Here is a 21,982-nt window from a genome sequence, read left to right as displayed (position 1 = left end):
GTGTGGTCCTCAGACTAGCAGCACCGGCATCATCTGGAAACTTGCTAGAAATGCAAATTCTTGGTCCCCATCCCAGATCCAGTGAGCCAAACTCCAGCAGTGGGGCTCATCCAGCTGTATTTCAACAAGCCCTCTGCATGATCTAAGAGTAACTTTCACAATTCATTTGTTTTATAATTCAGTTGTTCAGTGGAAAGCTTAACAAAGTATGTGCATTCCTACAGTCATGGAAATAATAAAGCAAAGCATTTAAACACAGCTCAATTTAACTGGATCTTAGGATACAAAAGATGAAAAGGCACAGACCTTGACATTTTTCCTACTATCTCAAGTTCGTTTTCTTGATCCAAGGAAAACCGATATGCTCCTTATTTTTGTATTATCCCCTCACTTCCAAATCCTTTTTCCTCTTTTGGGTTAAGATCATAATTAATCTCCATTTATTAGGAGACTGCCCCAGTTACTTCTTTTAAAAAAGATTCTATAAACTAGATCATTACCCATGAACCAGATGGTTTTCTCTAACCTATAAAACTTTTTTTTATTTTGTTTTTCATGCAATACCCAGAGTGCAGATGAAGGCTTCTCCATATTGGTAAATGAACCTACTGCAACTTGGTTTTTATAGAGCTTTATGGTTTAAAAAGTACCAGTCCATTCTCCATTTATCTTTCACTCTAATAACTTAATAGAAAAATATCTCTTTCTTAGTTCAAATATGATCATTGCATGTGAGCTTGCTCAGGGTCATATCATTAGATAGGAGAGTCAGGATTCAAGCATGAATCTTTATCATTTGAATCTTGGTGTTTATCTGAATATTTAGTATGTACCTATTATGTGGATTATGTTGCTAGCCTGGCAATGGAAGAATACCCAGTGAGTGGAAATCTAAAAGAAAATCTACATCACGTGAAACAAAGAATGTAGACTCTGGACCTGCACTGGAATGACAGCCGGGCCATTTCTTAGGCTGCTGCTTAACGTCCCTGACCCTTAATTACCTCACCCACCTTGCAAACAGTCCTAAGAATGACGGATGCTAATCAGAGACCGATGTTTAGCAGGGATCACACCTTAGACTGAGAAATACAAGGGTGTGATCCAGAATTAAAGAATTGGAATTCTAGTTTCGAGGAGATGGCATGGGTTCAGGGTTAAGAGCTTAGACTCTGAACTGCAAATGACTGTCCACAACTCACTTTTCCATTTAAGACAAGAGATGGCATGTCTGAGCTTCATTTTTCTCCATCAGTAAAATGAGTTACTACCAAGTTAAAGTTTAAGGTGAAGCCTTGGAAGCTGGGAAGCTGCTGCTTCAAAATTCCTCCTCCTCTAGAACTACAATTCCCAGTGCTGCAATTAGGCTGATATTTGGAAAATGCTCTTGCTTTACTTGTTTTGAGCTTGAGGCAAGTTGAAATCTAGAGATGAACACATTTCAGCTGAAAAATTAGAAGACCTTCTTTCTTGCACACCTTGAAACTACTAAATGTAAGGGTCCAGCAGGAGAATGTGGCAATGCTTCATAAACCAGTACAGGCCCACAAATATTAACTCTCAAGGTACCACTTAAATCTCATTGGGCATGACAATTCAGTCCTCCTAAAGTCTAGAGTTGATCCTTACTCAAAGAACCAGAAAGTGATGAATAGTTTCATTCAACTGTGTCCATGTTGGATATAGCTGCTCTCCTTGTTCTAAACATTTCATACAATTGACCTCACTTATTTTCTATACTTTAAGTGTCCTATTAGGGGTCCAGACCTGTTTTGATCTTCTGTGATATGTTATGCAGATGCTGAAGTGCTTTCTGTTGTCAATTAGTTGTCATATGTTTGAACACCTGCAAGGTTATATGAAGAATGCTCAGTCTGGCTTTGGCCACCTTATTAATCCAGGTAGGAAGCATATACCTGACCTCTAGATCAGAGGATCAGAAGTGGGCACGGTATGCTTCCGAGTAGTTGTTCAAATATCTGTCCTTTTGAACAAAAGTCTCAGCTGTGCTTTAATTACATTAACCCTGGGTGGTGGTGGTGGTATTTTTTGTTTTGGGGTTTGGAATTTTTCTTTTAAACCTTTACTTCTAAATTTAAACATCATAAGTGCAATCCCATTTTTGACGTAGAAAACAAATACGTAACTGATTGAATAGGCTCTCCCATCCACAGCTGGTTGATAATAAGGAAAATTAATATCAATTTCTGCTTAGACCAAGGTTCAGCTATAACTGAAGCTTATCAGAAACATACATATTGACAACTGACAAAGCATCGAAAAGTTGATTTTATTCAACGTTGAAACTCTCTTTGGAAGGGCATCTTGTTGCATATAGGTGCTTGTTTAACTGCCTGTTAACTTGTTCTTTGGGAATTTCTGATTTATTCAACTTGTCTGAAGTTCTCAACGACTAAAGGTCGGCTGTAATTTTGTTGGATGATAATATTGACCTGACACCTGCTGGCAGACACATAAATGCCAACAGTCGTTGCCAATAAGAAATTTACAGTAAATGACATCAACTTAACTAACATGTGGTTGTGTTAAAATGAAGTGGTGTGGGTAGGATCCAGAGAAGAAAAGGATACCAGTATGTGATAATGGACTTAGCTTTTGCAAGAATGGTGGATATCAGATAGAAGAAAAATGTATCCTAGGCACATAAGCAAATTATGCAGGTGCACATCCAAGGATACAGACTTGCCAGTTTGACCAAGAGCAAGTACAGATGGCAGACAAGGAAGACATGGATTTGGAAAGTAGAGATGGATTGCACTGAGCCTTAGATATAAGCACAAGAACTTTAATCCACATTTGTTATGCAGTGGATCTCTTTGTTAAATCAGGAAAACAAAATGCTGACTCAGATTAATTCACCTAGCTCTACTGGCAGAATGACTTTGAGCAGAGATCGTTTACCTGTTGAACAAAAGCCTATATTCCATGACAAATCAACAGTGCAGAGAAAAGATTTGCCTAAGAGAATATTAGGGAGCAAATGGAAAATATATGTCACCCCTAATGTTTTAAGTGCACTACTTTTTACCAAACTATGTGGGTATCAGAAAGTAGGACCTGACCTCACAATTTCATTGAGTTGGGGGAGAGTTCTATATGAATTGGAGGGCAACAAGAGGTCATGGCAAGTGGAGAGAAACAGTAGGCTGATGAAGGGTCGGTGGACTCCGCTAAGGCAATACACCATGAGTAGACCTTGAATGATGGGAAGGAATTCACATAGGTGAAGGCAGTATTACAGCCTAGGGTTGCAACACAAGAAAGTGGTGTGTGTGTGTGTGTGTGTGTGTGTGTGTGTGTGTGTGTCCAGGGCAAATGGAAAATATTAGCCTCCCTAAGGAATAGGTCTCTCTCTCTCTCTCTCTCTCTAAATATATGTAGATACATAGATAGATAGATAGAGATGCCTGATTAATATAAAACCAGGAAGGGGGTGCCTGGGTGGCTCAGTGGGTTAATCCTCTGCCTTCAGCTCAGGTCATGGTCTCAGGGTCCTGGGATCGAGTCCTGTGTCAGGCTCTCTGCTCAGCCAGCCTGCTTCCTCTCTGTCTGCCTCTCTGCCTACTTGTGATCACTCTCTCTGTCAAATAAATAAAATATATATATAAAATCAGGAAGGCCATGAAGTCTGATAGGGCACTCCCACAAGAATTCACCCATAAAAGTAAGTCATTTTACAACTAGTTTCTTACCACTTGGATTCTCATTGGACCTTTTTGAGAAGGTGAAGGAAAAATTTGTCTCACAAAGAGCTTCTTTACTTCAAGAATTCTAAATATCTTAAAAAGCACCTATGTTATGGGTACAGAAAATACCAAAATAACAGTGTAATGTGAAGTGGCGAATTGTGAGGGACAAGATACATGATACAAGGAAGTATCGCTCTTTTGGAAACAGGAACTTGGGGTGACAATGAGGCAAGATTAGGGAGGAATACTAAAAATAATTTTTAAAATTTTTTTGGTGGGGAGGAAGATGGGGAATGGACATAAAAGATAGTTCTAGAAAATAGAGGGTCACAGGTTTGCCAGATTTGGTAGACATGAGAAGAGTCTATGATAAAATCTTAGTTTTATGCTGAAATATGGCCAGTACTGTTATTGATCTTTGAGGCATATCCACATACCAAATACATTCTGTAGTTCTGTTTCCAGATAGCATCTTGAGATGCAAATGTTCAACTTTCTACATGAGAACTCATTAATAGAAACAACGGAGGCAACCCTGTTCTGTTTTAGGATCTGGACTCTTACATTTCGTGGAGCCAACACTTGTTTAAGGGCTTCTTACTTGCAATGATAATAAAGTCAGTTTTTGAAAGACTTATATTAACCGGATGCTACCGGATACTCCTCTGCCAATGCTCTTGTAAGTGGGCTGTGTTACTCAAATACCAAAGCACTTTGGTGTGGCCCTGGTTACATTTTCATAATATTGCTTCATTAAAATCTGTGATTCAGTAGTTTTGCCTGATCTGCAAATGGCATTATTGTACTCAGAAAATCTGATGAGTGAGAGTGCTGCCGAACATGTCTGGTTCTAGAATATGGAGGTTCATGTCATCTCTGTATTGCTTGTCCTTCTGAAGTGACGAAACTGAATGCCAAATGAGCACAGCGTTTCTCGTGTTTGTGATATAACGTTGATTCGGAAATTTGGATAACTTTTCAGGAATCATCATTGATGTTCTTTAATAACCAAGTGAATCACAAGATTCTTTCCTCCAGCTGGCTCTGTCACACAGATGCTCTTTCAGATCGTTATATGGGTATAGAGGACTCCCTAACATTGAATGTAAATATCTTCCATCTAATTAGTGCTTTAAGTAAATGTCATAATTTTAAAACTGTCTGTTGAAGAGGGTAATTAAGCCTTTAAGACAAAATTTGCATCTTTCCATAGTTGATATAAATAAGACAGCAATTTATACAGGAGTCCTTGAAGTAGAACTAATTTTGCTCCTATTAAGCATTATTCATGGCAATGAGACTTTCTACCCTAATCAGAAATGTTTCCTCTTAAAAACTTAGCACCCATTGAAACCATTACCTGCTGTTCTCTCTTCCCTGCCTATACTGTAAGTCCCTTGAGAACAGAGGCCATGTCTCTTTCAGCACTGTATATAAAGCATACCACAGCACTTGGCACACAGTAGATGTTCAATAACCAATAACCAGATGGCCAAGTGAATGATGCTCTCCTTTACACCATTGACTGTAATTTATTATAGAGTGAGCAAAATGGGAAACTTCAGCTCACCTTATCATCTGTTGGTATAAGTCAAACAGTTCTGAATCCTTTTTTTTAACTTTTATAATGAGTAGCATCCATATGTTCCTCTAGTTTAAATCTGGTCAGGGCCTGAGAAAGGCAGACAAGCTGTTACTGAAATTCTCCAGATGGTGTGGTCTTTTCAAGTCCTTGGGTTAACTTCTGCCAATGGAGTATTCGTCATAGCTCATACATCGATCTGACACGATGGATGTAATCACCTGGCTGATAATTATTGTAGTGGTGAATCGTCTCCCACATGATACTTCACCCGAGGACAACTTCTTATTCTCCTTCTGTTTCTTCTTTTTAAGGTTGCCACTAACCTGCTTCTAAAAAACAAAACAAAACAAAAAACACTAATAAAAATGGAAGAAATAGATGAAATCTTTGGCTCAAGCACTGGATAATTAAGGTTATCCCCTTGACTTAACACAATTTCTGCCAAAATCAGAAGAAACCTTTTTTTTTTTTTTTTAATTGGCATAGTGCTGCTGTAATGTAAGGTTGCGATATCCATTAGGCTCTTTAAAATGCCCAAATTGAGGCGCCCGGCTAGTTCAGTCGGTAGAGCATGAGCTCTTAAAATGACCAAATTGTGTTGCCAATTCATTACTGTTCTACAGATTCCCTTGGGTCCAAGGAAAACAGCCTAAAACCGAACAATAGAACAAATGCTGACCAAGTTTTAACAATCTCAGCATAAAAGAATTTTTTCAAATCTTGGTGACCATTTGATCCAAATGTTCATCTTTTTTTTAAAGATTTTATTTATTTATTTGACAGACAGAGATCGCAAGTAGGCAGAGAGGCAGGCAGAGAGAAGAGAGGAAGCGGCTCCCTGCTGATCAGAGAGCCTGATGGATGCCAGGTTGGATCCCAAGATCCTGGGATCATGACCTGAGCTGAAGGCAGAGGCTTTAACCCATTGAGCTACCCAGGCGCCGCCCCCCCCCCCAAATGTTCATTTTGTTTTTTAAGAACTCATTTACTTAACAGAGAGTGAGAAAAGGAGAGAGAGCACAAGCAGGGGGAGCAGCAGAGGGAGAGGGGAAGCAGGCTCCCCACTCAGCAGGGAGCCCAATGTGGGACTCGATCCCAGGACCCTGAGATCATGACCTGAGCCGAAGGCAGAGGTCTAACCCACTGAGCCATCCAGGTGCCCCCAAATGTTCATTTTTTAATACATCAGGCATTTTTCTCAATGACTTCAGATAGGTAAGTCTCCATGAATGATGTCCAAGTCAGTAGTTCAAAGCTTACAGTGAGCGGCATTCCATAGTGTGCATGTTCATTTTGTAGGTTCTCTAAGCTTTTGAGTTTAATTTCACATGACTGAATTCTAAAGCACTTTCATGATTCTATCTCTAGCCCAAGATAGACTGTAGATTTACCTACATTTTGAATATTACTATCTGGCAAATTAGCTTGTCTCTAAGGAATTTAATTTTAAAAATGCAGAACGGCACGTGTCACCCTAATATCACTATTCTAAAGGCGTAAGGAACAGAAATCTGTCTCTCATCCTGCTCGCTCCCCTCTTAACCAGCATTTCCTTGGTACTGATCTTCCTAGTCTCTCAAGTTATATGGAAAACGTAGATAAAATGGAGAAATGCTATATATTCTGCTTCAAATGAGGAGCTATAACAATGTGACTCTTTTAGTCGGTAGCGGCCTTCTGTAAAGGATATTATTCTTTTAGGTGGTCACATTTCAAAATACCAATTCACTTATATCGGCTTTTAGAAAACTGACATTATGGGAATTCTATTTTTAGGATGAAATGGATCTTCTTAGAATGAAGGTTATAAGACATAATGGCCTTTGATTTTTTTTTTTTTTTTTTTTAAGCCACCTCTAGGACACTTGGTTTGTTTGAAGTTTGAGCATCATAGCTTGGCAAGATGGATAACCTTGGATCTGACATTTGAGATTTGTTAGACCTTAACCTTTCAATTAAAAAGCTTTGATTCCAAAAGATTAGCCAAGTATTTAAATGAAAAAAAAAAAAAAATGGCCGTGTTGAATCACTCAAGTGATTCAACTCAAGTTCATGCAACTATCCTACTACAAAGCAATGTCACTCTTTGATGCCGTGGTCCGTACTCAGATTTGTCACCACCCCAGCCTCCGCACCACTGCTCAAAACCTCAGTCTTCCCAGTACTGTCTAGACAAAATGTAGTTCTGAAAATTCACTCTAATCCAGTTTGACCCAGCTTTCAACCTTTTCCCCTCGTATCAACCAACACAGTCCTGTGTTCTAGCCAACCTGACATAAGTATGCTTTACTCACTGCTATCAATTCCTCTTTCCATGAAAGTGTTTTCTGGCCAATTCACATTCCTCTAATCTGAAGAACTGAGTTTAGTTCTCTCTTTTTGCTAGTATAATTCTAAAACAGAGAAGTTAAAAGTATATGTATTAGCCAGTGGAATTTTTAGTGGGCTGGTTGACTTTTGTACTTCACCTTCTGTCCCGTCAGGTAGGGATATTAATCCTTCCCCCATAGCATTAAACGAGAGAGGTTTAGCGTTATACATCACACATCACACCTGATGTATAATAAACATCCAATAAATTTAACTTGCAAAAATAGGGTATTCTTTCTGCGTTCCTAAGAAAACTGTTTAAGCCATCATTAACCCTGCACTTTCAACCCTCTCTCTCTCTCTCTCTCTCTCTTTTTTTTTTTCCAGGACATTTACCACCTTCTGAAAGACTGTAACTATTTATATGTTTCCCTGTTAGAGGGTAAAACCTACAAAGGAATAGAATGTTCCTACAAAGGAATAGATCTTTCTTTTGCTCATTGACATATCCCAAGCTCTAGAAGAGTGTCTGGCACATAGTGGGGACACAAATTTGTTACATGAATTAGCTTGCATTCAGGGACAAATTTTGTTTCCATTCTCTCAGTTATAGTGGTTTTTGAGCAAAGTTTAATCACCAAACCCCAGGTGCTCCAAATAAAATAATAAATAATAATAAATTTTTTAAAAAGCTATCAGTATTTGAAGGCCTTCTCAATCTTATAATAACGTGACTTCTGGGCAAAATCTAGGGTAGCTAATGACTTCCCATTTGTGTAGTCACTCTGGCTAGGTGTGAGACAAATGACAGGCCTTTCAGAGTCAAAAGGGAAGGCATTTGTTTTTACCCTTTTAAGGGATTTTCTTAGATGGGGGTGCAAATGTAGAATAGAATGTAGGGTAAGGGACCTCAATGCTGGAGAGATTGACCCTCAGAAAGAAATTTTAATCACATCCACTCCTGATAGCCCCCAAAATAGAACTTGCTTGTGTTAGTGAAACTAAGAAAAAAGTCCTTTGGTGTTGTTTCTTTCACTATTTTCTTTGGTGGAATTCACTATCTACATACTTCAATAATTCATTAAGGAGTGCAACCTAGTTTAGAAAAAAAAAATAACCTTACAACTATAAACATTCCTAATTTCAGACTTTGCTGCACTAGAAGGCATCTGTGGGGTATAGAAGGGCTTGATCATTAGTTTTTTGAGGATTTGTTTTAACCTCCTTGTCTACAATATTGAGTCTTTTTAATAAAGATTGGATTAGGAACTTAATAGTGGCTTTCAAAGAAGACTTGTCTTTGCACAGAGCTATAGAGTTCAGCTGAGGAAATGAATGATCTAATTACATTCTCTGATGCTAAAAATGCCTACATTCTAAGACCAGAAAATAGCAGATGCCATCGTGAATCTGTACAAAGCTTCTAGGACTGGCTCAAGTTACATTTATTTAATGACTATAATAGGGATAATAAAGAGAGGTGACACGTGGAACACCAATCTAATCATTTATATCCATCCCATGGTTGCTGTAGTATTTAAGTGTCAATTACTTAGCAGGCACAGAATTTTGCAACAGATCATCACTAGTTCAGAGACGAGACGAGATTGCTCTAAAAACTAATGAAACAAGTTGCTTAAATATTACATTTCTTATGAACCAGAGAAACTTCCTTTACAGTGAGTCATTGATCTTGACATTCCTGTGTAGGCTAACCAGAAGCCTTTTTGTAGTTCAATAAAAATGGGACTATCTCATAATGGGCCGGGAGGTCTTAGGGAAAGCCCAGCAAAGTGGCATGTGATCAGCAACCATTGCTACTAGTTTGCCTTATGCTAGACCCAAGTTTCACCCCCATGTTTTATCATCTTAAAAAAAGCCCACGAGGGATGGCATGCATTTAAGAGGCCTGGGAGAGCTCTTATTCCATCTACTTATTCTGGAAAAGGCAGATGATGTGTGTGGTAAGTCAGATGATGATGATGATGATTGTTTTTTTTTTTTTTTTTTTTTTTTTTTTTTTATTTTTTTTTTTTTTATAAACATATATTTTTTATATACATATATTTTTATCCCCAGGTCTGTGAATCACCAGGTTTACACACTTCACAGCACTCACCAAATCACATACCCTCCCCAATGTCCATAATCCCACCCCCTTCTCCCCAACCCCCTCCCCCCGGCAACCCTCAGTTTGTTTTGTGAGATTAAGAGTCACTTATGGTTCGTCTCCCTCCCAATCCCATCTTGTTTCATTTATTCTTCTACTGTTTTTTTAACCAGCTTCTTGCTTTGAAACAAAAACGTGCCCATTAAAGGATCATTGGGTCTCTGAGTGCTAGGCAGGTATATGAGTAATAACTTAATGCAAAGGAAAAATACTTGACACAATGTCTAGCCAAAGCTCTGATGAATAGAAAACAGAATATACTTCCAAAGTTTTTAGCACAACTATTAAATAGCAGTAATCTCGCTATTAACTTAAATCATATTCAGGTAACATGGAATAAGTAGAGGTTCATCCAGCTTCAGATTCACATGAAGATTCACGTGCAGCTGGATATGATTCTGAATAACACATTTTAAAGGACACAGCGATAGATCCAATAAATGAGTCTTTATAGTTTAGAAAACCAGAAAAACTAGATGGTCCTAGTATATAAATTTATCATCTCAGATAAGTTAAGCTCTTTTAGGGAAGTAGCAATTCCTTTGGCACCATATGAATTGATGACTTGTTTAGTTAATTCATTTATTGCCTTGTAAAATATCCAAACTGAGTTGTTTATCAGGCTAGCAGTATAGGCTTATAAGAAACAGCATATTACATTGACAATTATTTCACAGAAATATACAGTTAAGACACTAATTATTTCTTCAATCTTGTAGAATAATAATTAAATCAAAAATAGAACAAACGAAACTATATTGTGATTGGGGGAAAAATAGTACTTTTCTAGGCTCCTCAAAATCAGTGGTGAATGCCACCTCAGGAGTTTATCTTAAAAAGGGAAAAAAAAAAAAAAGAAATGAAATATACAAAACTCGAGCCTTTGGAAATGTTGTCTAATGACATACTCAGGAAAATTTTCTTAGATATCTTGTTTTTATGCAGCAACTCAAAAAAAACCTTTATTTATTTATTTTTTTGGTCCCTTCCCCCAGCCCTGGAATGATTTTAATGTCAGAAAAGATGATGTAAGAAAGCAACCCAGTAGAATACGTAAGTTAGAAAGTCTTTGAAGTCACTCTTTAAATCCTACAATAAACTTTTTCTTAAATCTATACAGAGTAAGGTGAAACTCGAGGTCTTTTCCTTGTGCTCTTTGATTACTATAACTAGGAAGAAGATGAGTAAGTTGTATCTTCATTTCATAAAGGCACTTAGTTCTCTGAAACTTCACATCCTAAAATGGATATTATTGGTAGAAGTCACTTCAATAGTTGCCAAAGGTGGTATGGAAATTGACCGCCTGAAAACTTCTTGGTTAAGGAACATTGTTTAATATTTGGGATCACATGGGGTGGCTTTTTCCATGGAGGCTCTGGTAGATACAAAACTCCTTGAATTACTTTTCCGAACTTGCTGATTGTGCTTCATGATTCCTAAGGTAGATGTCTGGCCGTGTCTGTGGAAGGCAGGACCCATTAATGGTGATGACTTACATGATTCTGACAAACATAATTTTGGTTACATTTACTTGGATTTATAGAGAGAGAGTTCATGAAACAACATCTATCTCACATGCTGAGACTTTATAAGAAAAAGTCTGACATTAAGTGGTAGGTTTTCTAATTGCAGTTGGAACTACCTCTACTCATCTGTCTGTGCTGTGAAAGGACCCTACACAGATATTTAAGAGGCTAGGTGTGAGACAGATATTTCAATACAGTGGAATCATTTGTTGTTTGATGTAGTTGCTTCAATTGTGCAGCAACTAAAATCCCAAATCTGCCTCCTTTAGCATGGGTGCGTGTGCTATCTCGAATATTCCCGTCCTTCAGTTTAATTTAAAAATACACTTATTTATTCTCAGTACTTACTTGGTCCAATACCAGTTCTGAAAAGATGAAAGAATAATGACAGAGCGTGAATTTTAGCTCAAAGGTACTTGTGCATTTTTGCCATCTTGTGCTCACTCTGCAGTAACTTCTTGGGGTGTTTGTAGATAAACACATTTTCTGAGCAGGTAGTCTAGCTATTCCAGGACCTTTTTTGGATCCTGCCACCTAAATTGTCCACACTTGAGTGGTATTAGCATATTACCTCAAGAAGCAAGAAAACAAGTTGGCAGATCCGGCTTTCTTCTTGTCCACCAGAACCTGAAATTACCTAGGGATTTCTTATCTGTTAAATTACCTAATTTGGTCAGCAACCAAGAAGTAAGCAAATGAGACTGTATACTTACTTCTCCCAGTCGAGTTCCCCTGGCCTTTTGGATAGCATCCTGGAACTTTGTAACTTTCAGTGTGGTAGAACGCTACAATTAGGAGGAGAGAGGGCTGGTCATCAGGTTGCTGGTTCTATGCAGACCTGAAATTTGGCAAATAAGTAGAAAAGTCCCTTTTTATTCAGTAAGTGATTCTTTTTGTCTTCTTCTTATTTAAAAGCAACCAAGTCTTTTTTTTTTTTTTAAGGGAAATTAGTTAAGTTAAGAAGAACCATCCATAAAATGATAATTGATACATCAAGCATCCAGATAACGAAAAAGTAGTTTTAAAAACACATACATTCTTAACCATGGGGCTTAGCAGGGCCGCCATCATTCTTAGAGATAAAGGACGAATGCCCTGTCAGAGGTGGAGACCTGGCCAACTAGAAAAGGTCCTATCAGATGTGGAAATGTGAGCCAATGGCAAGTTTCTCGTGTAAGGCTAATGCCAGCTCTAAGGGGAGACTGGACACTACAACAAAGGACATATTCGACTGGAAAGGCCACCTAGAACCCAGAGATAACATATCGGGGTGGGATCACTTAAACTGATTTTGTGTTGTGTCCTACATGGTTATAAGAACTTTTCACCCATAGTTTTGGTCTATGTACAGACACAGAGAGAAAAAGAAGTTCTGCCTGTCCATTTACAATTACGAAACACACCACAGTTGACTTTTCTGTGCTGATGGTACAAGGCAGCTGGATTCTCGTTCCTTTAAGCTCTTCAAAACACAGCTTGTCTCTGAAACATGAGTTGTGGAAAGGTACAGAAACACTCAGGCACTGGCTTTGAGGATTATATAAACGTGGGCCTCTGCCTGGAAAGGAAAACCACATTGGGATTTAATATAATTCAGCCAGGCTATTAAAGAAGAAACCAAATATCAGGCAAAGTTTCTTGCCTTGGAAGAGGAAAAGTTTTAGGTTACCTGCTTGCTTTTAAAGTGCTCTGCTGTAGTCAATCATAAAATAATTTGACTACATTAGTAATTCGTAGCTCTTCATTCTTCCTTATGTTTAAAATGCAGATGGTCCTAAATAACATTCTTCTAACATCCACAGAGACTTTCAAGACGACTATTGGAAGGGTACTGGAGTAGAAAGTGGACTGTGTTTAACACTGAGGATCTATATGTAGAAGTATCATAGGTGAAGGGTGCAAATGGAAAAAAAAATAACAAAACTATTGTACCCTGAAGTCCACATGCTAGATATGCTGTACACCCATTTTGACTTAATTCAGGATTATTTCATATGGGAACAGGAAAGCACGACTTGATGTGTGTTCTAGGACACAAGCTAAGATTGATTTCTATGATTTATTTTAAAAACTGGCTTGTAGCTAGGAAGAGGAGTCATTTCTGGTAGCTAACCTAACTTGGGAAGAATAGACATGAGAAAAAAATGAAATACTTGCTGGTCAGTTTGAGTAGGTATACCTATACGTGAGGGAAGACTGGTGAAAAAGGTATGAATAGTGTCCGTGTATAGACCTAGGAATCAAATGGTACAATGACAGCCCTTTTCCATCACCCTGGCTCATTAGCTTTTGGACTACTCTTTTCCTACAAGGGTCAAGCATAATATCCAGTACACATTTAAATGCCAAATTCAAAGTAGAAGTCATATGTTTATTGTGTTTTTATATCAGTTCCATAATGCTTCTCCTCAAATCATTCCCCAAAGTCCCTGCAGTAGAAAATTTCTAGAGGCTTCCATGTTAACAGTGGTATTTTTTATTTTATTTTATTTTTTTACATTTTAAACCCTAAAACTGTTCCTGTAAATATTCTTTAGAATACCCTCTTTCCTTGGCTTTAGGATGAGGGAAAAGCAAACTGAAATACAGTATCCTACTTTACCATTTAATAGTACACAACAGAGTTCTAAATTGAAATTTTAAAACCGATTCATTCCATTTGCCTATTCCAATTATCTATCAACACTTCAGCGTTTAAAAATCTTGTTCTTTCCACATGACTTTTTGGCATACTTTCTGGTTACTATCACTTCATAACTAGAAGTAGCAAACTCTGCACGGGCCCCTTTCTGTCACTGTCACTACAGTGTGCTTTCCCCAGCCTTGTGACAACACCTTGGTACAGGTTACTGTGCCACCACCAAAACATGCTGGGTTTTCTCCACTGAAGCAAGCACTTGGTGGTGGAAACAGGCGCTGCCATTCCTGGCCTACAGTGGGGTCTCAGCATGAGGGGAGGAGTGCTCAGCAGAATTCTGTCACATCTCCACAGGCCCTGTGGTCACACAGCTCTTTCCGCCTGCCCACGCATCCCACCCACTTAATATTATAAATTTGACTCATGGTACCATGATGCTGCCCAGAGTGTGGAAGTTTCTTCTTGGCTGGGTTCGGTGGGAACCCTGACATTTCAGACCAGGACTTCAGTGTAGCCGGCTCACTGAATACCCATTCCTCAGCCATAAAGAGATTTTCCTTCTTCCCTATCCCGCCAAACACACACATCTGCCCCATGTTGACTACTTTGGTCCATTGACCATTTTCCCCAGAATGTCTTCGCTTGCTGTACAGATTTACTCACCATATTGCCAGCTACCTTTGAGCCTAAAGCCCAAGGTGTATGGCCCTCCCACCCCACAGAAAGCCATATTTATTTAGCCTTTCCTCATACTTAATGGGAATCACTCTTGGCTTCTTCCATAGGTGACTTGATAGCTCTCTAATAGAAAAAGCAACAACTAATAAGGTGATTCAAGATGGTACTTAATATTATAAATTTGACTCAAGGATGGAGTCAATACCTTGCCAATCTCTCTTCCCCACATGGCTCCTGAGGTATAAGTACAAATGAGACAAGAGCAGAAAAGGAAACACATTGTTAGGGAGATCAGGGCCCCGGACCCCCCACATGCAGAACTCTGATAAATCAGGCTGAAGCACACCACACACTAGACCAGAGGTCCCCCATTCCCTTTTCCATGTCAGGTTGTGTCTGCTACATTGCCCTGCCCAGCTCACTTGAGATATACAGAGCACACGTGCCATAGCTAGTTGAGCTGTGTCCAGACGGTTACTGGTGTCAGGGGTACCATGGTAGAGCGTAACCCAAATGATCCAGTCCCAGCAGTGTAAAGCAATGACAGAAACATGATTTTCAAAGCTCCAAAGTTTCAATGTCACTTCCTTCCCTTTGTAGAAGTGAGTTAAAGGATAAAGTCAGACTCCAGCTTCTCTTTTGTATTTGGTCTAAGCTAGAAGAGGTGATGCCCAAGAACTAGGGTGGAGGGCGCCTGGGTAGCTCAGTGGGTTAAGCCTCTGCCTTCAGCTCACGTCGTGGTCTCGGGGTCCTGGGATCGGGGCCCACATCTGGCTCTGCTTGGTGGGAAGCCTGCTTCCCTCTCTCTCTCTCTGCCTGCCTCTGCCTACTTGTGATCTCTCTCTGTCAAATAAATGAATGAAATCTTAAAAAAAAAGAAAAAAAAAACTGGGGTGGAATTACGGGGATGTTACAGTTGAGATGGATAATGCACTCTACTATCAATTAACCCAACTCCAAGCCTTGCTTGTCCATGCGCACTAGAATTCAACATGGCCAAAAGACCACAGGGATGTTCCAATACTATACGCTTTCCAATACTATATATACTCTTTCTTAAAGTCTGAATAAGAGTAAAGAGGAGGTTCTAGACTCTGTGCCCTACACATATCTTTGTTCATGCAAGCACACTAACTTATACCCAGCTTTCCCAAGAGGCAAGAGCATACTTTGATTATGAATTTACACTTTCTTCTTTTTTCTAACTTTTTTACACTATCTTTTTCTACCTCTAACCGAACAGTCATTGTACTGAAAGAACTGAGTAACGTGATTGTAAAATTGAGCATAAACTTAATACATCAGTTTAGCTTGGGAACAACTGCAGACATTCCTAGTGAACTGCTTGCATTGCCCGGTCTAGAGAATGGGCCTTCATCTGGATAGCATTAAGCTCCTTTTTACAGCTTAAATTCTCCTAAACACTATTTATTTTGATCACTGTTTTCTAGGGTCTAGTAGGAGATATTCCTAATGAAAACTTATTTAAAAAATGAAATGGGTGTGGTGGATACAAAAACTAAGAGAGGTCATAATGAGTCGAAAAATATTGAAATTTGCCAACCCGAGAAGTCAAACTTCCTGTCATGTTCTGGGGAAAAAAAAAAAAAAAAAATGAAAAGGCCACACACTGAATAGTAGAGAATGTACTAAAATGAATTTGAATGCTTTAATCTGTGAGCTGCAACTCAAACCTAGCCAAATACTTTCTTCCAAGCAGCCAAATCAACATTAATAAGCCAGTTTGACCAAATAGGGCTCCAGCTACTTTGGTTAAAAAGAATCCAGTGACACGGTATGATTAGATCATGTAAAGTCCTTTTTCTGTTTTGATTCAGAAAACATCTCTGAGATTAAATTATTCTAGGCTATCTTCCTGTTCTGTGCTTGCTTTATCTACTAAATAGAACATATTCTTGGTTTGGTCTGTACGTAATGGGTTTAGCACAGTTTTCTTTAAAAATAGTTTTAAAAAAGTGACACATATAATCTCTAGGAATAGGACAGTAGAGCCTCATGTTAGGATCTAGATTTCTCTTGACATCAGCTCCATCCCAACCAGTCAGCCATTTAATGGTGGACAAGTTATACATTCCTTCTTGCCCTTAGTTTCCTAATCTTTAGTAGTGTAAAGGTGTGACTGATAATTCCCGGGGTTCTTCCAGCTCCAAGTCTATCCACTTGGCATTTCTTGAAGGGAACAAATGATCATGGAAGTAGATGGTTGGAACTCAAACCCAATCGATCTGGATGTAGCATGGGCATCTTTTTAGGAGCTCTCCAGTAAAAATTCCCCAGGTGATGGGAGCTTGACCCTCTAAACTGCCAATGGTAGTGATGTAGGCTTGGATTTGACTCTGTCTCTGGGTGGCTCGGAGTGTGTTCAGAAGCCAGAGTTGAACAGGGGACTCTACCGCTGGCAAACACTCTCGCTTCTTCACCTGGGCCTTACTGGTTAAAGCACTACATCCTTCTCTGTGTGTACTTGCTAGCTCTTTAGTTGTTGGTCCTTGTTGTTCTGAAATCATTCAAACAGCTGCTGTGGAAAAGCAGTGTTGGAGGGAGGATAAGAGTACACAGGACGCAGCACGTGAGACACTGCTTTGATTTCATGATGGCTGCCTTTCACTGAGCACTTTCTATATAGTAGGCATTCTGGTAATGACTCTGCAAACTATGTTCCCATTTTACATATGTGAATATTAGATAAGTTGTCCTGAGCTGCAGAGCTGCAAAATGGTGAAAGTGCATATGATCCCCCAAGCCTCAACCCTTAACAGCTCTGCTGTCCTACCTCTACCTAAAATTAACTGTTTGGGGCACTCTTGGTCTGACTAGGTTCCAAAGACAGTGAACAGCTTCTCGGGTCCATCCTTTAGGTCCTACACTGTGCTTCCCAAGGGTTCAAAGCAAGGAAAATGCTCTCTGTCAATGCATAACTTGTGTAGACCTCCTTGGCTCAGGCATGTTTTGTTCCTGACGCCCCCATGGCAGTGTCAGCACTTACAAGAAAATCTCCTAAGGACTCCTTTTCAGGGTGCATTAACAGAGTCTCATTTCCCCAATTAAACAGGCTGTAAAGATCTTCCTGTCTATGGCACTGGGCCTTTGCAGAGTAGAGTAAACGTTCCCTAAAAGCATAGGATTCCAAGCAGTTTAAACATCAAGTATCAGAAACAGCTAAACTTTGCTGTAACATTTCTGGCAACATCTCTTATTCGCAAAATGCTACTTGAGAAATAATGGGGAAGGCAGCTTGCTGCCCTCTTGGACCCTGAGATCTGCCTTAGAGGTTAATATTTCACGTGTCCTAATGCATTACCCCAGCTGAGGCAGGACTAAAGTTCCAAAGGACAAGGGAGCATGTTTTCTGACAAGTACAAAGTACTAGACACTAATGAAGATGTTTATGTTGCTTTGTTCTTGACTCCTCTTAACATTCTTTCCTGTGTCCATTTTATGTGGTATGTTCATGTCAGGGGATGAAGACTTTAAAAAAGCTTAGAAAATAGAGGTTAAAATCAGTGTTTTTTTTTTTTTTTTTTTTTTTTCAAAAAGATAAGAGCCACCAATATCTATAGGAGACAAGGGAACACAGCTCATGTTCAATTTTGAGCCTAATGACCTACTAGTGATTGATTTGGTCTTACTGAGTCCATTAACTTACTCATAAAATAGACCCATTTTATTTCACAGAGCTTTCAGGATAAATGTTTCAAGTGCTTGGTAAGTGAAATGTTTGTCCCCCTCCTCCTTAACATTAGCAACAATTCTCTACTATGTGTGGCATGGGACTACCATTAAGTTAGTCTTTAAGTTATTCCTTTTACCAGCATTTTGAGACTGAGCAAGCAAATTTCTCTCTGCTGTATATAATCACAGTAGGAAGATTGGCTAGGAGAGAGAGGGGACACTTGTTTCAGGGTATGGCTGAGAAACCTGGGATCATTAAATGCTATCTCATTGTTGCTACCCACACAATCCTAGTGGAGGAAAGGGAGCCAACAAGAATGAGGAGGGGCCAGCCAAGCTTCTCCCTGCATGAATTAGTCTCTGGACTGGGTCTATTCCAGGTTCTAAATACTAGACATCTTGCATGAATCACTTTAAGGGCTAAACAAACTAGCAGATTTTTTTTTTTCTTGTGCAAGGGATATACTTGTCATAAGATGACTCAAGCTGTCTTCTGGTATACATTTCTCAGAACCTTCTCAGAAACTGAAAAAGATGTTGCAAGCTCTAGAATCCCTTCTAGTCATCTGATTCTTGTGCCGTGGAAAGGGGAAGTTCCCGCATTCTTTCAGGGAGGTATGTGTTCAGTCCAGAATCCAAGTTATGTATCTTTGCTCAAGTGGGAGGTAGTTTTCTTGACCTAGCAAAGTTTCTTTCACAACCTGCTGTCCTAAGATGGAGTCTTAAGAAGTTGCCATAAGAAGGAGTCAAGAATCTACAATAGCTTTAGATCCTCCTCTCTTTCCAGCTGTGCCTTCTTATTTCTCTCCTTTTCTATCAAAGGAAACAGCCCACCCCCAGGAACAAGAACCAGCTAGGTTTAGATGGGGTGCTGTTTATGTGACCCTTTCTGTATGTTTTTGAACTTGAATTTGTAATCCCTGCTTTCAGATAACACCTCATTGCATGTGTTTCCTGATTAATTTTGTGCTTCTTGGTCAGAAGAGTTTTTCTGTAACTAAACCCAAGGAATAAGACGGCTGTAGGCTTTCTGGATGTCCTACGCCCACTTATTCCCCTTTATGAAAATCTTTTACCTCTCTGGAGCCTTGAAACAGAACACAAAGATTAATGCAATCTAGATAATTTTTTAAAAACAATGCCCCTAATTTGGGAAAGTAATCAAAGAAAATAATAGGGAACCTTTTGGCCCCCAGATCCCTTTTCCAGGCTGAAACCGTTTCCAAAAACAATTCATTATAAAACCTGCTGAAAGTTTTATGACAACAATGGACAATTCTGTAACATTGTTCAAAGAATTATGCATTTGAGTTTTTACATGTTTAAGTTGATTATTCTCTATAAAGGGACCTGAGTCTAGAAGCAGGACTTCCCGCATCTTTTGTATGTCAGATGGTAGCTTGGACCTTTGGAAAGTCTGTGCTGGGGCATTTGCTCTTTTAACCTTGGGAGAAAGGTAAATGTTTATCAGTCTAGTATATGGGATACTGGAAGGATGCTTTTAGTGAAATCATTCAAAAAACCTTTTCAACATTTCTTTATAAAGGTGCTTATCTCTGAGTCTTAGGGCCTTGGGGCAGAGTCTACTCTGATCATTTCAGGGAACATGGATATATTTTAAATGGCCTGGCCTGTAATATGGACCTACCTTTGGTTATTGCAACCTGATATACATATACCTTTTTTTCAGAGAATTTATACTAAAGAAACATTTTCTTTCTATTATTTTTTTCTTCCTTGCCCTAAAACTGCTCATTCCTAAATAGTGGAAGGACATAACTAAAGGATACCAAATACCTTTTAAAATGATTCCGGGGGGGGCGGGGGGGATGATTCCAGTGGTGTGAAAAGTTGTACTTAGTTGTCTGAAAAGAGAAGTTTTTTCTATAAAACCAAGGTAGCACCATTCGCTTCAGAACCCTTCCATCTTGGTCCAGTTGACCAACGCTAGATTTGAGACCTGGTCTTGAGCTGTGAAGTTGCTGTGTCTTGTATCACTTTAATGACTTACACAACACCATTCCCACTCCCAAACCCCTCAAAATGTTTTGTGGCACTTCTCACCCTTTAAAATATTCTCAATTTAGAATACAGTTTGCCAAATTTAATGGCCTAAACATTTTCTTGTCAGAAATAACATCCTGCAGAAAAGTACAACAGTAGGCTCCAGAGATGTCAGTAAACTCTTCTACCCAGATTATTTTAAAGCTGAACTAGAGGGGAGGAGGGATAGGCTTCAAGGAGAGGTCTTACCTACTCTCTTCAGGGGCAAATAGATAACTGGGATGAGCTCATGTAGGGAACCTTTCAAATATGTGGGCATATTTGAAAAGGTAAAGAATCAAACAAAAATGCTCTGAAAGAAATGAGAAACTTTGAGCTGCTATACAAAAGTGAAAGAAAAGGATGTTGAAGATAAGAAGGGGCAGAATATTTAAGCATCTTACAAACAAAACAAAACAAAAAAATCTAAATTTTTGTCCTAAATGCAAAGGGAGCCACCACAAGACCAAGCAAGAGATTGTCAATGTTATTCTAAAATTTAGAAGAACTTTATCATTTAAAAAATGAAAAAGGATTCCAGATCATTCCAACACAGAAAATATAAGCCATGGACAGGAGCATCAAGGTTGTTATGGGAGCAAAATGTAGGGAGGGAAAAGGCTCACAGAAGGGGATAGGTGTCTGGTGCATGCAGTCAAATACCTCCAAAAGGCTGAACAGTAAAACAATTGGATTTGTTTGGGACACTCATCAGCAGTGTCGTTGAATTTCTGAGAGTAGAGTTGAGAGGAACAAGTCCTTTGAGAGGAAGGGAATATGAAAAAGTAAAGGGTAGGAGACTATCAAATTTAAATGTTTAATCATGAAAGGATCATGAGATGATGATTAGAGAGTTATAGGGAAGTGTTTTCCTTATTTCTGAGATGAGATATGAGCAACTTATAAAGGAGAGGGCCCAATGGGGAAAAGATGAGGACACAAGAGGGTACATGTCCTTGCATCTCCCTAGGTCAGAGCTTGGTCTCACCTCCTGATGTTGTTAACATAGGCAAATATCCTCTAGAAATGGAATAAATTCTCTTAAATTAAGAAAATAATTATTAGCTTACTGAAATTGGAAAAGTGTGGATACGACTTGAAGATTTATCATGTCATCAGAAAACAGATCTTGGGAACCACTGAAATCAATCAATCAAGTCATAGGGCAGCCATAAAAACTAATCAACTTGAAACCACAGAAACCTATTCTCTCTCAGTCTTGAAGTAAGAAGTCCAAAATCAAGATATCAATAGGGTTTATTCCTTCTGAAGGCTCTGAGGGAGAACCTGTTCTGTGCTTCTCTCCCAGTTTCTGGAGGACATTTGCAATCCTGGTTCATAGATATGCCTATCCAGTCTTCACCTCTTATTCACATTACCTTCTCCTTTGTGGGGCTCTTTTTCTCAAATCTCCCTTTGCCTTTCTTTTATAAGGATACCTGTTATAGGATTTAGGGCCCCCCAAATCCAAGATGATCCCAGCTCAAGAGCCTTTTTCCCAAATAAGGCTACATTCAAAGGTTTGAGGATTGTAGTTTTGGACATATCTTTTTAAGGGCCACTAGATGAATGTAATAGAGCACCAGTGTAACATGTGAGGAACTCTGGCTTGGGGCCAGACAGCCTGGG

General features: G+C 39.1%; 1 protein-coding gene and 1 long non-coding RNA gene across 8 annotated transcripts in view; one reads left to right on the top strand and one right to left on the bottom strand.

Annotated features, from left to right (window-relative positions):
• Positions 1-21,982, top strand: part of DAB2 (DAB adaptor protein 2) — a 172,366-nt gene that overhangs the window by 126,552 nt on the left and 23,832 nt on the right. Inside the window, exon 2 of one of the 7 annotated variants that reach the window (XM_059173858.1) lies at positions 18,822-18,925. The exons of 4 other annotated variants lie outside the window; for them this stretch is intronic. Coding sequence is in view for 2 of the 3 variants with exons in the window: in XM_059173855.1 (XP_059029838.1) it covers positions 9,500-9,569 (70 nt within the window). In the remaining variant the exon portion in view is untranslated. Of the gene's footprint in view, positions 1-9,418; positions 9,570-18,821; positions 18,926-21,982 lie in introns of those variants that run through there. 2 more of the 7 variants (XM_059173855.1, XM_059173854.1) reach the window with 2 other exon arrangements.
• LOC131831689 (uncharacterized) overlaps positions 4,719-21,982 on the bottom strand; it is a 54,609-nt gene continuing 37,345 nt past the window's right edge. The window contains exons 2-3 of the long non-coding RNA XR_009353761.1: positions 12,015-12,139; positions 4,719-5,624 (exon numbers count right to left, since the gene is read on the bottom strand). This is a non-coding gene — a long non-coding RNA (uncharacterized LOC131831689). The remainder of the gene's footprint in view (positions 5,625-12,014; positions 12,140-21,982) is intronic.

The sequence above is a fragment of the Mustela lutreola genome, chromosome 5, assembly GCF_030435805.1.
Source record: "Mustela lutreola isolate mMusLut2 chromosome 5, mMusLut2.pri, whole genome shotgun sequence".
In the NCBI taxonomy this organism is placed as follows: domain Eukaryota; kingdom Metazoa; phylum Chordata; class Mammalia; order Carnivora; family Mustelidae; genus Mustela; species Mustela lutreola.
Note: the sequence above shows the minus strand (reverse complement) of the source record. Positions and strands in the feature narration are given on the sequence as shown.